Source organism: Protopterus annectens, chromosome 9.part0 (assembly GCF_019279795.1).
Source record: "Protopterus annectens isolate FY-2018-M chromosome 9.part0, PAN1.0, whole genome shotgun sequence".
In the NCBI taxonomy this organism is placed as follows: Eukaryota; Metazoa; Chordata; order Ceratodontiformes; family Protopteridae; genus Protopterus; species Protopterus annectens.
This window is the reverse complement of record NC_056743.1, coordinates 907,540,041-907,556,305: the sequence shown is the minus strand read 5'-3', so window position 1 is coordinate 907,556,305 and position 16,265 is coordinate 907,540,041. Positions and strand designations below refer to the sequence as shown.

Genomic DNA, 16,265 nt, shown 5'->3' with positions numbered 1-16,265 from the left:
TGCTCCTTAAAAAACATTTTAGGAAAGATGACTTTGGCTGTCCTCCCTTTAACACTTGAGGCTTCATACTTCATATGTGGCATGGAGCAAAGATAGCACCATTTTGAAGATGTCCAAATCGTGGCTGATCCCTTGGATAAAGAATTGTGCTGTAGCAGTCATCTGTTTGGCATTAATATCTTGTTTGGTGCTGCGTGCTGAACAGTGAATTATAAGTAAACACATTGCTAAATTTAAGACTGAATTAGAATTCTTACAAAAAGATGTTAATAAAAAATTTAACTAACATAAGGGAGTGTACACACTGGGTAATCTCACCCTCACTTCTTGTTCAGCCATCTGTCAAATTAAGTATATTGTTATACCCCAAGCTGATGGACTATCCAGAGTAAGCAGACATATGACAGTTCATTCTTGATGTTTGTGTGTCTGTGTTTCCATTTTTTTAAGCACATTGATTAAAATATTTTTTTCTCACTTGTGTTATCCATTTAGGTCGATGAAACTGGTGTTGAGGTTAAGGATATAGAGTTGGTTATGTCTCAGGCTAATGTGTCCAGAGCAAAGGCTATCCGTGCACTGAAGAACAATAACAATGATATTGTAAATGCTATCATGGTAAGTACCATCTAAATTTCAGTGTCCATATTTTGTAAGCTTACATGTATGAACTGAACTGCCTGTTACTATGGTTTTTAAATTAGTTACACTATTGTTGAGCAGTATTTGATTCCTGCAGTTATTCTTCACTATCTTTCATGAAAATGCTTTGTATTCATTACCTGACTGTGACTCTGGCAGTGGTTGCCAGTATTTCCCCCTTTGTGCTTGAATTGTAGTTCATGTAACAGAGACGGTATCCATAGCCAGCCACAGCTTAGCTGAATTTGTCACACCTGGCTGAGCTGGGAGTTTCCGTGCTATTCTCACATTAATGAAAGTAGCACTTTTCACCCAAGGTGTGAAAATCATGAATTAGAATAATTAAGCTGCTTGGTGCTAGCAGTGTTCCCCTGCATGATGGCTGTGCACCCCCCCCCCCCCCACACACACACACACACATTTACAGGTAAAGATTTTGAAATGTGTGTTGACTTTGTCATTTACTCTTCTGGCTAATCTGGTGCAGACTGTCAGCAAGTACATTATTGGATGGTACTGTAATCAGTAGATAAGAGGTACAGAGAGAAGTTCCCTATCAGATTGGAAATTGGATTTACTGACCAGCCACATTGTTCCAGGTACCCTTTAAAGGTATGTTTTAAATAAGAGTATTGTATGCCACTTTAAATGAGTCAGCACGGCGCTAGTATAGCCAAACCTTGCCACATAAGGAAGAAAATCAGAGTAAGGAAAGTGTTTATCACAGTATATAAATTAGAGGGAAAAAGATAGGAGGAGAAGGCTAGCTGGCTTCATACAAATGAGAAGCTAGAATCTGAGGCAGATTTTGAGGCCTTTTGAATTTGGAAAGGAGGAGATGGGTTGATTACTTAGGTGCAGTACAAAGAGGCTTGCAGAAGGGCATATAGTGTGGTTATCTCAGCAAAGGCAGATGTTGAAAGGAAGTTAATAGGAGTTAGAAGGGATCATGAAGAAAAGCAGTATTTTTTTTTTCTCTAGGTGCTTAGGAGAGAAGGAAAAGAGTAACGGAACTGCCCCAACTTCCAATGTCTGGTCTTGGCATACTCGCTGACTAATCTCAAATGTCTTTCGGCTTTTCCCAGATAGGGGTTGCCACAGTGGATCACCAATCCGCAGATTGATTGGCAGTAGAGTTTTTACATTGTCAAGTTACCAGCCCAGCACAAGGGTTGCCAGATTTCTGTCTGGCCAGATAGGGACAAAAAAAAAAAAAAAAGTCTTTCACATTAAGTGAAGACCAAAAAAAAGGCCTTCAATGCAGAACATCGCAGATCCACATTAAACACAGGTAGCTCCATGTTTCGCAATTTTTGATTGGCCATATGTCGCTATATGAGCCATTCAAAAACATTGTAGAACGGAGCCACTTCTGTTTAATGCGGAACTGCCTGATGTTCAGGCAGTTCCACATTAAACAGAAGTAGCTCCGTTATGCAATTTTTTTTTTGATTGGCTCGTATACCAGCATACGGGCCAATCAAAAAAATAAAAAAAAAACAAAGCAGAGGCTATTTCGCCAGAATTTTAACCAGCAGAGCGGGACTCTGGATCGGGCTGCTGATCCTGGCACAGTCCTGCTCAGATAGGGACGTTTGGCAACTCTGCCCACCGCCCAACCTTCACAGAAGGCGCAGACAAACACACACCTTTGCTCCTACCTGCATGTTTTTAAAACTTACTTGACCGCAGGGAGGACATGCTGACTACACACAGAAGGTTCTTCAGCGGAGAATTGAACCAGAGAACCTCTTGCTGTGAAGTGGCAACGCTAACCACAATAGTCACTGAGTAATCTCAAATAAGACAGTAAATTCCAACAGGCTGCCTGCAAATGGTATGGAGATCCTAGAAAGCCAAGAAAAGTAGTGGTATTGGATAAATATATATCTTCACAAAGGTGGTCAAGGTGAAGGGGGACCATGCTAAGACAGAGGGAGACTAGAATGAATGTGGAGAGCATTGGATATGTACCAGGGTCGAGTATGTGTGAGAGAAGAGATTAAGTTGGAACTGGCTGCTCTAATAGAGGATGTAAAGCACAAGTACCAGATGGACTGCCTCCCCGAGTCCACAGAAATATCAACAGTGTGTTGGCAGGCCCTCTGACAAATAATTACTTAGTACAGAAGTGCCACACGGCTGGACAACAGCAAATGTGATATCCTTGCACTAGAGGTTGTGGTGCAGGAAAAACCCAGGTAACTTTATACTTGTTAGCACAACTGTGACACTGTAACCAGAAAAGTTAGAGTGAGAATACTATTTGGGGGGGGTCTCATTTGTAGAAGACTACAATCTCCAGCACAGCATCCAACATAGGTTCATGTCCGGAAGTGATCAGTCAAATTTGGTCCAGCCTTATGCTTGAATAACACAAAATTGTCAAGGAGATACCAGTAGCTGTGACTTACCTGGACTTCATCAAAGACTTTGATTCAGTCCAACATAAGATGCTCCTAGGAAAACTTGAGAGGGTGAGAATTCAGTACCAGCACTGAGGAACTGGATAGCTGAATGGTTGAGTGGTACATGGCTGTAGTGAGAGGGGCATTATCCGAAATTAAGAAAGTGACTAGTTGAGTGGCAGGGGGATCTGTCCTAATTCATGTGCTCTTCACTACATGTGTCTCATTTCTGAGAGCATAGTGAAAAGAATCAGCCTATTTGATGCAAAGATAAGTGCAGTAGTGGGTTTCGGGGAGGGGTGTAAGTAAGAATTGTGATAGGCTCGGCAAGTGAGCAGAAAGGTGATGAAGTTCAAACCAAGTAAATGCAAGGTACTGCACTTAGTTTTTCATTTATTCACACAAAGGTTGCTGAGGCATGTCTAAACTTCTGTACGTTAAGGCCTACCCCTTCTTTAAAATGACCTTCTTTCCAACCCCTTTGGTGAAAGGTCATTCTTAAAGGTTATCCAGCAGCTTGTTACTCGCTAATAATCTTGTATTTTAATGGTCTACACTGCATTGAGGAACAAAAATTACACACACGTCTGAAGAAAGACTTGTAAATGGAACTTCTTCCCTGATCTAAGCTAGATCACCCCTAAAACCGCACTCCCATCTTTTTCTACTTAAGTCACTTTGTTATGATAGTAGAATTTTACAGTTTCATAGCTGCCAAGTTTGAGTGGGATACTTCTATATAATACTTGAAAGTGTATATGTACATATGTCTGTCTTCACAAATGTTTTTAAGTTGGTACATCCTTGTGGAGTGTGACTAATTTCAAAGCATTTGTGCAACCAACTTTAATATGAACTGTATAGGATCAGTCTAGCTTGAGCAGTTAGCAAAGGTGAAACAAATGGTATGAATTGTTCAAAATGTAATGGAAAGTAATCATTCTCAGTTTAGTAACCAAGAACTCAGGATTAAGCAAAGCTTTTTTTGTTACCAGTTTAGAATTGTAGTCTCTGCTAAGGGGATTCAGACTTGGTTAACCTTTTAAACTGATGCTTGGTAAAATAAAACTTTACTGGGCTGCTCTTGCTTTTCTTCCTGTTCATGATGTGCTGCACCTTTCTGCTCCAAGGACGGATAATTTCCTTTGGTCAGTGAATCCTTTTGGATGAATTTCAAATGGCCTGAGGCTACTTTGAAATTCACTGTGTTCTGATTTTCTCAAGTATAGGTTAACAATTTTCATAGCCTTTCCATTTTCTCTTGCAGTATTTTGTTTAGTCAAGTTCCCTTCTCCCAAAAAGATGCCATCATCTTGTCATTGTGAGGAGACTTTTTCCCCATTGGCTTGTCTCAGGGCTTTGACCCCTTGGCATCGTGCCATGTTGTTCTAATAAGTATAACTGTAGTACGCAAGTTATTCTTGACGACAGTCACAACAAACGAGTTCTGTGATATTTGTACTAAATTTAATTAGTTGAATTGAAGACGAAGGCATCTAAGGCAGGCAGGTTCAGGAATGGTCCCAGCAACTTCTTGTTAATTTTGTGGGGGTTGTCAAGTAGACACTTGAAACTTTTGATAAGTTGTCTATCTCGCCTTCATTCTTGCTGGTTGGGTTCGGAGCCGATCCTCGGCTCCGACTCGGCCATCTTCTAAAGCTCGAGAGCTGTTTACTGGCTCGAGGCCTTCCCATATCCCATGATGCCTGGCGCTAGATACCCAGATCTCATTGGTAAGACTAACAGCAGACAAAAATAATGAAGGAATCCTATCCTATAACAGATAAAACCCTACTATACAGACTACCAGGTAGAGTGGAATAGCCAGAGAAGACTCAGCCAGTGCAAATCCATAGAGAACTCTTCTCAGTCTACTAGGATAGGGGGTTGGGGGGGTGGGACGCAAGAAAGAAGGCGAGAGAAGACAGCTAACATGGAACGTTATGGTAGGTACATAACTTCTTTATGTTAAGTTGTCTATCTCGCCTTCATTCTTGCTGGTTGGGACAGCGTCCCTAGCACCTAATATGCTGGGTGGCTCAGTGGAATAAACTCTTCAGAACAGTGGAACCAAAATCAGCTCTGCTCCTGGAAACCACATCCAACTTATAATGCGAGATGAAAGTATGAGGGTTGGCCCACGTGGCCGCTGCACAAATAGATTCCATGGGCACCCTAGCCTGAAAAGTGGCTAATGCTCTGGTGGCATGACCTTTTGGTTTAACAGGCAATTGTTTGTTCCTTAGCTGATAGATGAAAGAAGGCGAGAGAAGACAACTAACATGGAACGTTATGGTAGGTACATAACTTCTTTTTCTTGCATCTTAGTTGTTAGTTAAACATTTTTCATCTAGGCTTATTCATTGGTAGTAGAAGCCTATTTTTTAATTGGCAAGTCTGTTGAACAGTCATTTGTTAAAGCTAAATGTGCTGAACTGGGTAAAATCAGTCATGCTGCCTTGTAGAGGTGTAGGTGCTCAAATGATCATGGTGCAGCAAAGGGCTTAACAGGCAGTTTGAATTTTCAAAGCATGTGGAATGGAATTCATTATGTTGAACATCCAAGCTGTACAGGCAATAGCATTGAGAGACATGGGTGTGCGAACACACACACACACACACACACACACACACACACACTGTAAATCACCTACAATATAAATGCTGTTGTAAAAATCCCAAACAAAGGAAATAACTGTATGCTTAACATTCTTCATCTGTTTTTCTAAGGGTTCAAGTCTTGTATACAAATGCAAAAAGCTACAAACAGGTTGTTAGTAACTTGCACACATCACTCGCCACACCCATAAAGGACTACATAGACAGACTCACATATGTGGTGTTGTAACTTTCCCAAACCTCAAAGACCTCTCAGGTGCTTTCCTCGAACCCCGCATGCGCACAAACAAAACAGTTCCCATCACAACACATAAAGCCACATCTCGTGCATGGCTATAATGCACCTCATAAGTTCTGGCCACCCACTGAATATAAAAGAGCAAAAGGCTAAGGTACATCTATATAAAGGCTAAGCACACCTGAAGGCTGGTGAAACAATATGACATGCTTGAGCTACTCCATGTCTGACTAACCATAGGGAAAATTCATCATATTCTTGCAGGCTACAGGTCCCTCACCGTGAACCAGGAAACCCATACGTCATACTTGAAGTTACTAGAATATTTCACTATCCAACCCAGTACCGTACTCATGGGTGATTTTTAACTGCCCCCAATTTAATTGAGAGGCATACACGACCCCTAGCATATACAGGCTCAAAGATTTCTTGACTTTATAAATTCAAATGCCCTGGAGCAGCTAGTCTGCACTCCCACTAGGTGAGCAAATATATCCTAGATCTGGCACTCAGAAGTATGGAAGAGTTCTGCACCCCTTGGGTGATGTTCTCACTGGTAAGCTCAGATGTCCTATTCTCATGTTGCAGTATTTGCAGATGTGGGATCATCCACCTCAGGCGACCCAAACATTCACCTTAATACCAAAGCTTAAGCCTTGTTGCTGTAGGATACGTGGGACGTCACACACATGGGCCATAAACCGTAGTCTATAAATGTGACGTCCACATGCACAGACCTCAGAACGTCTCTGCTGCAGTCGAATGTCAACTTGCTTGTTCTGCTCCTTGTTTCGGAAGACACTTAAGATAAGTACCCTGTTGGGGAACCTTCTTTATTTTTGACTGATCTTAGGTTGCTGTTGATCTGTTAGCCTATGTCATTTAGAAAGGGAAAATGCAAGTGCGGTCGGCAAATTCCACACAAAGATACACACGACCTCTGCTTTTTCTGCTTAGGGCCATCCCTCGACCATACGACCTGTAAAATATGTCTGTCGTTTATCCCCAAGACCTTGTGCAGCCGTTTGACAGCCCTTAAATTGTTTGTAGAGAATCCGCGACTTAACAGCCTGCACTCTGTATTGATCCTGAATGGCCGTCGAGGGGGAGCCACCTTAAAAGAAAGCCAAGGTCTCTTCAGCAGGTACCATATCAGAAGCTGCCCTTGTTTCTCAGGTGTGCACGTCCGTGGAGGTTTTTATTTCAGCCTCTGACTATTCTAAAGACTCCTTCACTCAAGAGAAAACAAAAGACCAAGCATTTCTTTGCTCCAGTGGAAGACCAGACTGACCTGGCAAGCATTCTGCCAACAACCTCAAATACTTCTGCTCTGCCTACCCTAAGTCCCAGGCCTACCTCTGCCATCTCCATCCCACATCCTCAGACTCATGAGGAAGACTTTTTCTTCCTCTGAGTCTCTTACTTATACTTTACAGATGGCCTCTCCTCTGGAATACTGTTCGCCAGATGAGTACTCCTTGGAAGGAAATTCCCTACCAGAAGACATGGTCTCCCCAAAAGTAATTTCCAAATTGAGAGAATACTTCGAGTGGGACTCCACCCAAATGACTGAGGTACAGAACAGATACTTTGAGCTTCTTCAGATGTAGTTTCTCTCTGCTATTCCACCAGTGATTCCTGTTTACTTGGACACCTTTGCTTCTGCCTCCAAGACCCCAGAATTCCAACCCCTGGCCCCAAAAAGTCCAGACAGGTTCTGCAGAGATGTACTTCGTTTCACTGTTGCAGTCATCACATTTGTGTTATCTGCTTGCCGTAGCCCTCAGTCGACGTGATTATCAAAGTCTTGGTTGCTGTTTCGGTTGCTGTCTCATCTTCTGTGACATCAGATAGTCAAGGGTATAAAGCATGCAGCCGACACCATTACATCAGTCTTTCTTGCCGTGCAGTGCCCGAAGCAGAGGCAGTTTGCAAGTGCCGGTCGGCCGACACCTGAAATTTTCATTTTCGAGTTTCAGAACTGAAGTCTTCAACTAAAGCTAAGTACCCCGTTGGGGAAACCTTTTCTTGCTCTAAACCGATGTCAGTAAAAGTCAATAATTGTATTTCTTGTGGAAAGCAAATACCTCATAAAGATTTTAATTCGTACTGTATTCCTTGCCTAGGCCCTGACCATGATGTACCACGCTATCGATTTTGTGCCTTATTTAAACCACAAACTATTCGTCTTCGGTACATTTTCGCTTTGAAATATTTTGGTACTCGATTCAATTATCCAGATATGTCTTCGGTAAGCCATGCGACTACCGACATTCTGAAAAAACGCAAAGATAAAGACTGAGGCCGCCTAAAAGCTGCCGACGACACTTCTCCTAAACTAATCGCTAGTACTCAGTGAGGCGCTTTCGCAGCCCCTGATACGCACTACTTCAGATTCTCAGGCTTCTACTGAGACCGTTTCGGAGTCTGGTATGCCGTGTGATGCTTCAACTGCGGAACCTGTGGATGTCTCTACCTTGGATGGGCCCAGAGCCGCTGTGCAGGGACCGGCTTCTGAGTGTGTATTCAGGCCTACTGACTTGCATATTAAACCGATGCCTTCTTCTTCTTCTAGGCCTAAAACTCAAACCATGCCTAGGAAACAGACGCCCAGACCTCATGGTCAGGCCTCTATGCCTAAAACAACAAAAAGAATGGCTGAAGACCTTGTTACTTTAATCAGGGGAAGCCAACCTTCCCCCTCTAAGAGACCTAGGACTGAATTTGCTTATGATAGTTCTGACCAGGATTCTGAAATTACTGTCTCCGCTGATGACCAGGATTTACCCTTATCTACCTATGAGGATTATGATGCAGAGGACTCTATTCCCTCTGCTTCTCCCCCAGAGGATTTTTCTTTTGGTGAAACCTTGCATACTCTTAGGGAGCATTTTCACTGGGAAAGCCAGGATTACTCTGATTCTAAAAAGAGGCTTAGAGATTTCTTACTCCTGCCCCCAACACAGGCCTTTAGCTATCCCTCCTGTGCTGGACATTGTTGACAATGCCTTTTCGGAATCTAGCTTGGCCCCTGACTCATTACCTCTTGCTCCCAGAAAACCTGATAGATATTACAGGGTTCCTGATTCTCACAAGTTCCTTTTTAAAAATCCTACTGCGGATCCTGAGACCATGTCACAGGGACCCAAGGGCATTAAGGCTTCTACTGCCAAAAATCCTACCCCCTCTGATAGAGATTCCAGGGCCCTGGATAGATGGGTTAAGAAGGTATACGTCTCTGCTACCTTGGCCGTCAGGGCCTTAAATTGCCAGTTTCATATGTTAAAGTATCAGCAGCATATTATTGGACTGCTCAAACAGAAAGTGATGTTGTTTCCTGATTGTGCTGAAAATAAGGATTTACACGATTTAATGCTTTCTGCTGAACAGGTTCGAAAACATACTTTGCAATGTGGTTTTGATTCACTAGAGGCATCTTGCAGGGCTACTGTCACCGGGTCTGTAGTTAGAAGGCATGCTTGGCTTAAAGAGCAAGTTAAAACTAAATTGCTGGATGCTCCCTTAAATTAGGACCGCCTGTTTGGCGACAAAGCAGAAGTTATTCTTAAAAAGATGGAGGAAAAAGCTAAATCTATGCAAACTGTTAAAAATTTCTTACAAGTGCAGCCTCCTAGATTTAGTAGGCATTGGCCCTCAAAATTGGGTCCTTTTCTGCCTCTTCCAAGCCTTCTCAGTTCAAACCCAGAGCCAGCAGAACACCCAGGCTTCAGTCCCAGGGTACGCACAGGACTAAGCAGTGGGGGGGCTCCCACTTCCAAATCAGGGAGTAGTAAGAGTCCCCCCTATGGTAAGCTGTTTCAATGACTTAATTTTAAAACTTCCAAACACTTCTCAACTGACTGCTCCTTTAAGGGGAAAGATTTCTCTGCAGGAAAAAAACTGGGAACTCGTTACCCAGGACAAATGGGTTTTAAACATAGTTTCCCAAGGATACAGATTTCACTTCCACATGTTACCAACCTCAAACTGTTGGCCATATCTACCCCCAAATCAGTGGGCAGAGGCTCAAAAGCAAGTACGGTCTCTCTCTCTCTTAAGATTAAAGGCTATTCAGACTGTATCAGAAGAGGAAAAGAGACGAGGTTTCTACTCAAGACTTTTCCTGGTACCCAGAAAAGACAACTCATGGCATCCTATCCTGGACCTGTCTGTCCTAAACACCTTCTTGGTGATTCCAAAATTCAAGATGCTAACTCTTCATCAGTTGCTTCCCATGATTGGCAAAGATGCCTGGTTGGCAACACTGGATTTAAAGGAAGCCTACCTGCACATCCCAATCAGGGAATCTTACAGAAAATACCTACGCTTCAAAGCAGGTTGCGTGCACTATCAGTTCTCTGCACTGCCCTTTGGCTTATCTACTGCACCCAGGGTATTCACAAAGTGCCTAGCTCCAGTCATTGCATTTTGCAGGCAAAGAAATATTCAAATATACCCATGCCTGGACAATTGTCTAATTCAGGCAGAAAGCCAGGACATACTTCTGAATCATCTGGCATTTGTACAAAGGGTGTTAACTTGTCTGGGGTACACCATAAACAAAAAGAAATCGCATCTGGTACCCTGTCAACAAATTATATTCCTGGGAGCAAGCTTGAACACAACTTCCCAGATGGCTTTCCTCACGCCAGAGAAACAAATTCATTTGACAACTTAATTCAAACTAGTGGCCACAAAAACCCTGCTATCTGCAAGGCAAATATTGCAAGCCTTGGGGTTCATGGCTACGTGCATTCTACTAATTCAATATGCAAGACTGCATGTGAGGAAGCTACAGTGGTATCTAAAAAGCCTATGGCGTCAACATTCTCAGGATCTAGAAGCAATGATTCCTATCATACCTTGCCTACGGTTAGAATTCCTTTGATGGGCAGAGGCCTGCCACCAAAACAAGGGACTACCATTCACTCTTCCCCCTATCACCCAAACCCTAACAACAGACTCAGACTATGCATGGGGGGCTCACCTGGCAGGGAAGTGCTTTCAGGGCAAATGGAACCCAAGTCAAATGCATTTGCATATCAGTCTAAAAGAAATGTTAGCTGTACAGAATGCTCTGACAGCCTTCAAGGACTACATTCTTCCAGGACAATTAATGGTAAAGACAGACAACACCACTGTTATGTGGTACATAAACAAGCAGGGGGGTACCCATTCTTACCCCCTCTGCAGACTAGCCATGACTCTCTGGAACACAACCTTGATCTACCAAGTGCATCTACAGGCTCAATCCCTGCCAGGAAAACTAAGTACACTGGCAGACGAACTAAGCAGAAATCTCATGGACCCACAAGAGTGGAAACTGGAACCAAAGATTTTCAACATGTTGCTCAACAAATGGGGGATCCCAGATAAAGACCTGTTTGCATCCCCCCAGAACTACCAGTTGGACAAATTCTGCAGAAGGACTCCCCACAAACAAGCTTGGAAAGTGGATGCTCTGCCCTTAAGCTGGAAAAATCTATCAGTTTATGCCTTTCCTCCTCTGCCTCTCCTCTCCAAAGTACTACTAGAGATCAAACAGGACAAACCAAGGATGATACTGATTGCACCAGACTGGCCATGCCAACACTGGTACCCCCTCTTGCGAAGTGTATCACAGCTGGCCCCATGGCACCTACCCCAGACCCCTACCCTGCTGTCTCAGCAGGAGAGCCAGATTCTGCACCCCCAGCTTCAAACCCCTGAACCTGTCAGCCTGGCTAATTACCTAATCTCTCCATTACCATCCCTCAGTAAACAAGTGATCTGAAGTAGTTAACTTCATTTGATAAGCAACCTGTGGGTATCGGATCCGATCCGGCAGCTTTCCAAGCTAGAGATCCGAGCTCCAAGCTCCTCCCACTTACCCATAATACCCTGCTGCCTCCCTCCAGCCCTCCTATCTCGTTTGCCGCGGGTTCTGGAAGCACGAGTGACGAGCTCCTGGCGGTTTTGTGGGTTGTTCAAAGGGTTTTTTGCTCTGTTTTTTCAAACTAAATTGTGTCTGGTGTGTGCATTAATCGACCCTTAATTTATTTAGCTTATTTTATTTTTAGTAGTCAGCTAGTCTTAGCTTTTCCCTTCCCCTTATCTGTGTGTGAGGGTGTGTGTGAGTTGTCATGGCCAAAGGCCCTAAAGCCATTTTTTCTAAACTCTGAGTGTGGCCATAAGCTGTCCCCAGCCGATGGCCACACTCAGTGCGTTACTTGCCTGGGGGTGGCGCATCTGTCATCAGGCTGCCAGATCTGTGCCTTTAACCCCCGGGCTTTGAGGGACAGGAGGACCAAGTTAATCCTAGCGGGCGTTTTGCCCGTGAATTCTTCTACTTCCACCTCTCCCTCAATGGCACCAGTCGCGGCTGATGTTCATCGTGTTACACTGCTGCAGTCATTACACTTGGGTTATCCTGCCGTCAGGCGGTTCCCCAGTCGGCCTGAGTTCTAAAGTCTTAGTCCGGCATTGGTTGCTGTTGCCTCCTCCCTGACGTCAGTGCGACAGGGGTATATAAGATGCAGCTGACGCCATTTTCTTCAGTCTTTCTTGCTGCGCGGTGCCCGAAGCAAAAGCAGTTCGCAAGTGCCGGTCGGCCGGCCGTCTCCTGAGATTTTCATTCCGAATCCAGAACCGAAGTCTTCTACAAAGCTAAGTACCCCGTTGGGGAAACTTTTTCTTGCCTCAGACCGATGTCAGTAAAAGTTAATAACTGTATTTCTTGTGGGACGCAAATACCTCATAAGGATTTCCATTCTTAGTGTCCCATGCCTAGGCCCAGACCACGACATCACTGATTGTCGGTTTTGTGCTAGGTTTAACAAGCGCACTATTAAACGTTTGTTTGATTTTGCTCGACATTATTTTGGTAGAAAATTCAATTATACCATGCCGTCAGAACTTCCGATGACCGGAATACATAAACGCAAAGACAAGGATAGGCATCCGAGGCCCAAAACTGACAAAGCCTCTTCTAGGCCAGTCGCCAGTTCTCCGGTTTTCAGCGAGGCGCCTTCGCAGCCCCTGACGACCGCTTCTGTAGAACCACAGGCCGCCTCTGACTCCCACGTGGAGATGGCTGGATCTTCGGACTCACAAGTTATTCAGTCTACTGAAACTAACCCTTCGGAGGGATCCAGAAGTAGCTAAGCTACCCGCAGCTTCAGAGGGTGTCTTCAGACCTATTCAGTTAAGCATTAAACCCTCTGCTAAGTCTAAGCCTCCTTTAAAATCAAAGAAACAAATACAGCATTCTCCAGGATAGGCCTCCATGCCTAAGAAACAAATGCTCAAAATGGCCGAAGACCTAAATCACTCTGATCAGGGGGTCCCATCCCCCTCCTGATAAAAGGCCTAGACAGAATGCAGACTATGACTCAACCGACCAGGTGTCCATCTCTTCAGATTCATCCTCAGACCTAGGATATTCTTTACCCCCTTATGAGGATTCTGATGCTGAGGAATCAATTCCATCAGCCTCTCCGCCTGAAGACTACTTTGGGGGAAACCTTACATACCATGAGGGAGCATTTCCATTGGGAAGGCCAGGATTACTCAGAATCCAAGAAAAGGCTCAGAGACTTCCTTTTATTATCTCAACACAGACCCCTTGCTATTCCATCAGCCTCTCCGCCTGAAGACTACTTTGGGGAAACCTTACATACCATGAGGGAGCATTTCCATTGGGAAGGCCAGGATTACTCAGAATCCAAGAAAAGGCTCAGAGACTTCCTTTTATTATCTCAACACAGACACCTTGCTATTCCGCCAGTGTTAGATATTGTGGATGATGTGTATACTGAATCCAGCTTAAACCCTGACTCCTTACCCTCCAGCCCCAGTTAAACCTGACAGATACTACAGAGTCCCTTACTCGCACAAATTTCTGTATAAAAGCCCTGTAGCTGACCCGAAAACTATTTCTCAGGGACCCAAAGGGGTTAAGGCCTCATCAGCCAAGAATCCAGTTCCCTCTGACAGAGATTCGAGAGCATTAGACAGATGGGGAAAGAAAGTATATACGTCTGCAACTTTAGCAGTGAGAGCCTTAAATTGCCAGTTTCACATGCTAAAATATCAGCAATTTTTACTGTCTCAGTTGAAACAAAAAATGCTTCCAGATTCAGATCCTCCTTATTTTAAAGAAATGCAGGATTTATTGCATGCAGCTGAACAAGTGGGAAAGCATACTTTGCAATGTGGTTTTGATTCTTTAGAGGCCTCCTGTAGAGCAGCAGTTACAGACTCTGTCATTAGAAGACATGCTTGGTTAAAAGTACATACGTTACCAGATCATGTTAAAGCAAAATTACTGGATGCACCTTTGCAGCAGGATGTGTTATTTGGAGTTAAGGCAGAAGAGGTATTAAAGAAAATGGAGGATAAGGCAAAATCTATGCAAACGGTGAAGGATTTCTTACAGGTTTAGCCTCCTAGATTTAGCAGAAATTGGCCAACTAAGAATTCGTCCTTTCCAGTTACAGGCAGACCTCAAAGGGGAAGATACAGACATCCAAGAGGCAGAGATCAACCACAAGGTCCTTACAGGCCTCGACAATGGGTTGCATCAGGCCAGAAAGAAGGGGAAGATGGGCCCCAACCATATAAAAAGCAGCCCCAATGACTTCCTACTACAGCTGCCAAACAACGCTCTCTTGGAAGCTCCCTTGGGAGGAAAACTGGCACTTTTCTATCGCAATTGGCATATGATCACAAAAGACAAACGGGTTCTCAATATTGTATCTCAAGGTAACAGGTTCCACTTTCACATTCTGCCAAGGTTAAAGGGAATGCCAAATCTGCCATCAAATCAATGGACAGAGGCTCAAAAACAAATTACACCACTCTGGGTATGAGAGCTGTTCAAAAGGTACCACCACAGGAGCAGGGACAAGGATTTTACTCAAGACTCTTTCTGGTTCCCAGAAAGGACAAAGCCTGGAGGCCCATTCTGGATCTTTCTTCTCTAAACACTTACCTGGATGTTCCGAAATTCAAAATGTTGACACTACAGCAGCTTCTTCTCATGCTGGGCAAGAAAGCTTGGCTCGTGACCTTGGACCTCAAGGAGGCATACCTGCATGTCCCTATCAGACAAAACTGCAGAAGATACCTCAGATTCATAGCTGGTTCAATGTACTACCAATTCTCTGCACTGCCCTTTGGCTTATCTACTGCGCCCAGAACTTAGCTAAAAAAAACTATCAGTTAGTCCAGGGACACTTACTAGAGATGCTACACCTGGAAGGATTTCAGCTGCAATTAGAGCAAATATGGCATCAGGGGGTTTTAAAACCTTTGTTGTTCTGTACCTGAGCAATCATTTGGTAGTGGGGGGGGGGACCTTCAATTGGAATTTAAAGTAGCAGGGGAGAATCCAAGGGACTTGCTAAACCTAGCTAATTGTCAGTGACAGCCAAGGAAGTAAGGTAAACATACAGGCACCCTTGTTCAAGGACTGGAAGGTTTCACCAAGAAAAACTATGTGTAGAAATACACCACAAGTGGAAGTTGTATGCTGCTTACTAGTCTGCAGTGGCAGATTTTATTCTCTTTTATGTTTGTATTCCCCTTTGCTCATTGTTTGCTGCACACAATGTAGCTAAAGATAAAAAGCAGCTGGAGACTTTGCACCTCTGTTTGGTGTTTAGTGAAGAACAAGTATTGAGGAGGACGGACTGAAGACTGACTATTGAGAGGGGATAAATACCTTCACAAATACAGTGAAACAGGTGAAAGGGGTGGGGGTGGGCTAAAAGGAAGAAGGTTTGCAGCTATTGCCCCTGGAGTTTGCACTCTAGCTGACTGTAACAGATTTTAACAAGCCATAGCAGTAGTTACAAAAGCTGGCACCTACACTACACAAGCGGCAACAGCAAGGTTCCTGGAGTTAAACCAGGGGCTGCAGTCTATTTTTGATGATTGCTGGTTAGAGTTTTCTTTGCTTTTAGCTGGAGTGAGAGGATTCCTTGCTCACACAAGTTGGGGGGGGGGGGGGGGGCAAGCGATCAGGTCCTCAGTGGCTACTACACAAGAGGCAACAACAAGGTTCCTGGAGTTAAACCAGGGGCTGCAGTCTATTTTTGGATGATTGCTGGTTAGAGTTTTTTTTGCTTTTAGCTGGAATGTATTGGAACCGGACTGTGGACTTGAGTTCCTGAGAGGGGCTAACAACTTAAGGCCACCAAGAAGAGCCCCCTACCCCTGCTTGGGACCTTAACTTTTTTATTGGAAAAGCTCTTGCTTTCCCCCTTTGAGCCTGCAGCTTCAGCAGAGTTAAAATTCCTCTTGGAAAACAACCTTGCTTCTGGCCATCACTTCAGCTAGAAGGGTGTCTGAGCTACAAGCACTTATGACTGTGGAGC

The 16,265-nt window shown here is 44.0% G+C and overlaps 1 protein-coding gene across 8 annotated transcripts in view; it reads left to right on the top strand.

Annotated features, from left to right (window-relative positions):
• The window catches only part of NACA (nascent polypeptide associated complex subunit alpha), a 464,777-nt gene that overhangs the window by 435,459 nt on the left and 13,053 nt on the right, over positions 1-16,265 (top strand). For all 8 annotated transcript variants that reach the window (XM_044083639.1, XM_044083638.1, XM_044083636.1 and 5 more), the window contains one exon: positions 496-618. In XM_044083639.1, coding sequence (XP_043939574.1) covers positions 496-618 — 123 coding nt within the window. The remainder of the gene's footprint in view (positions 1-495; positions 619-16,265) is intronic.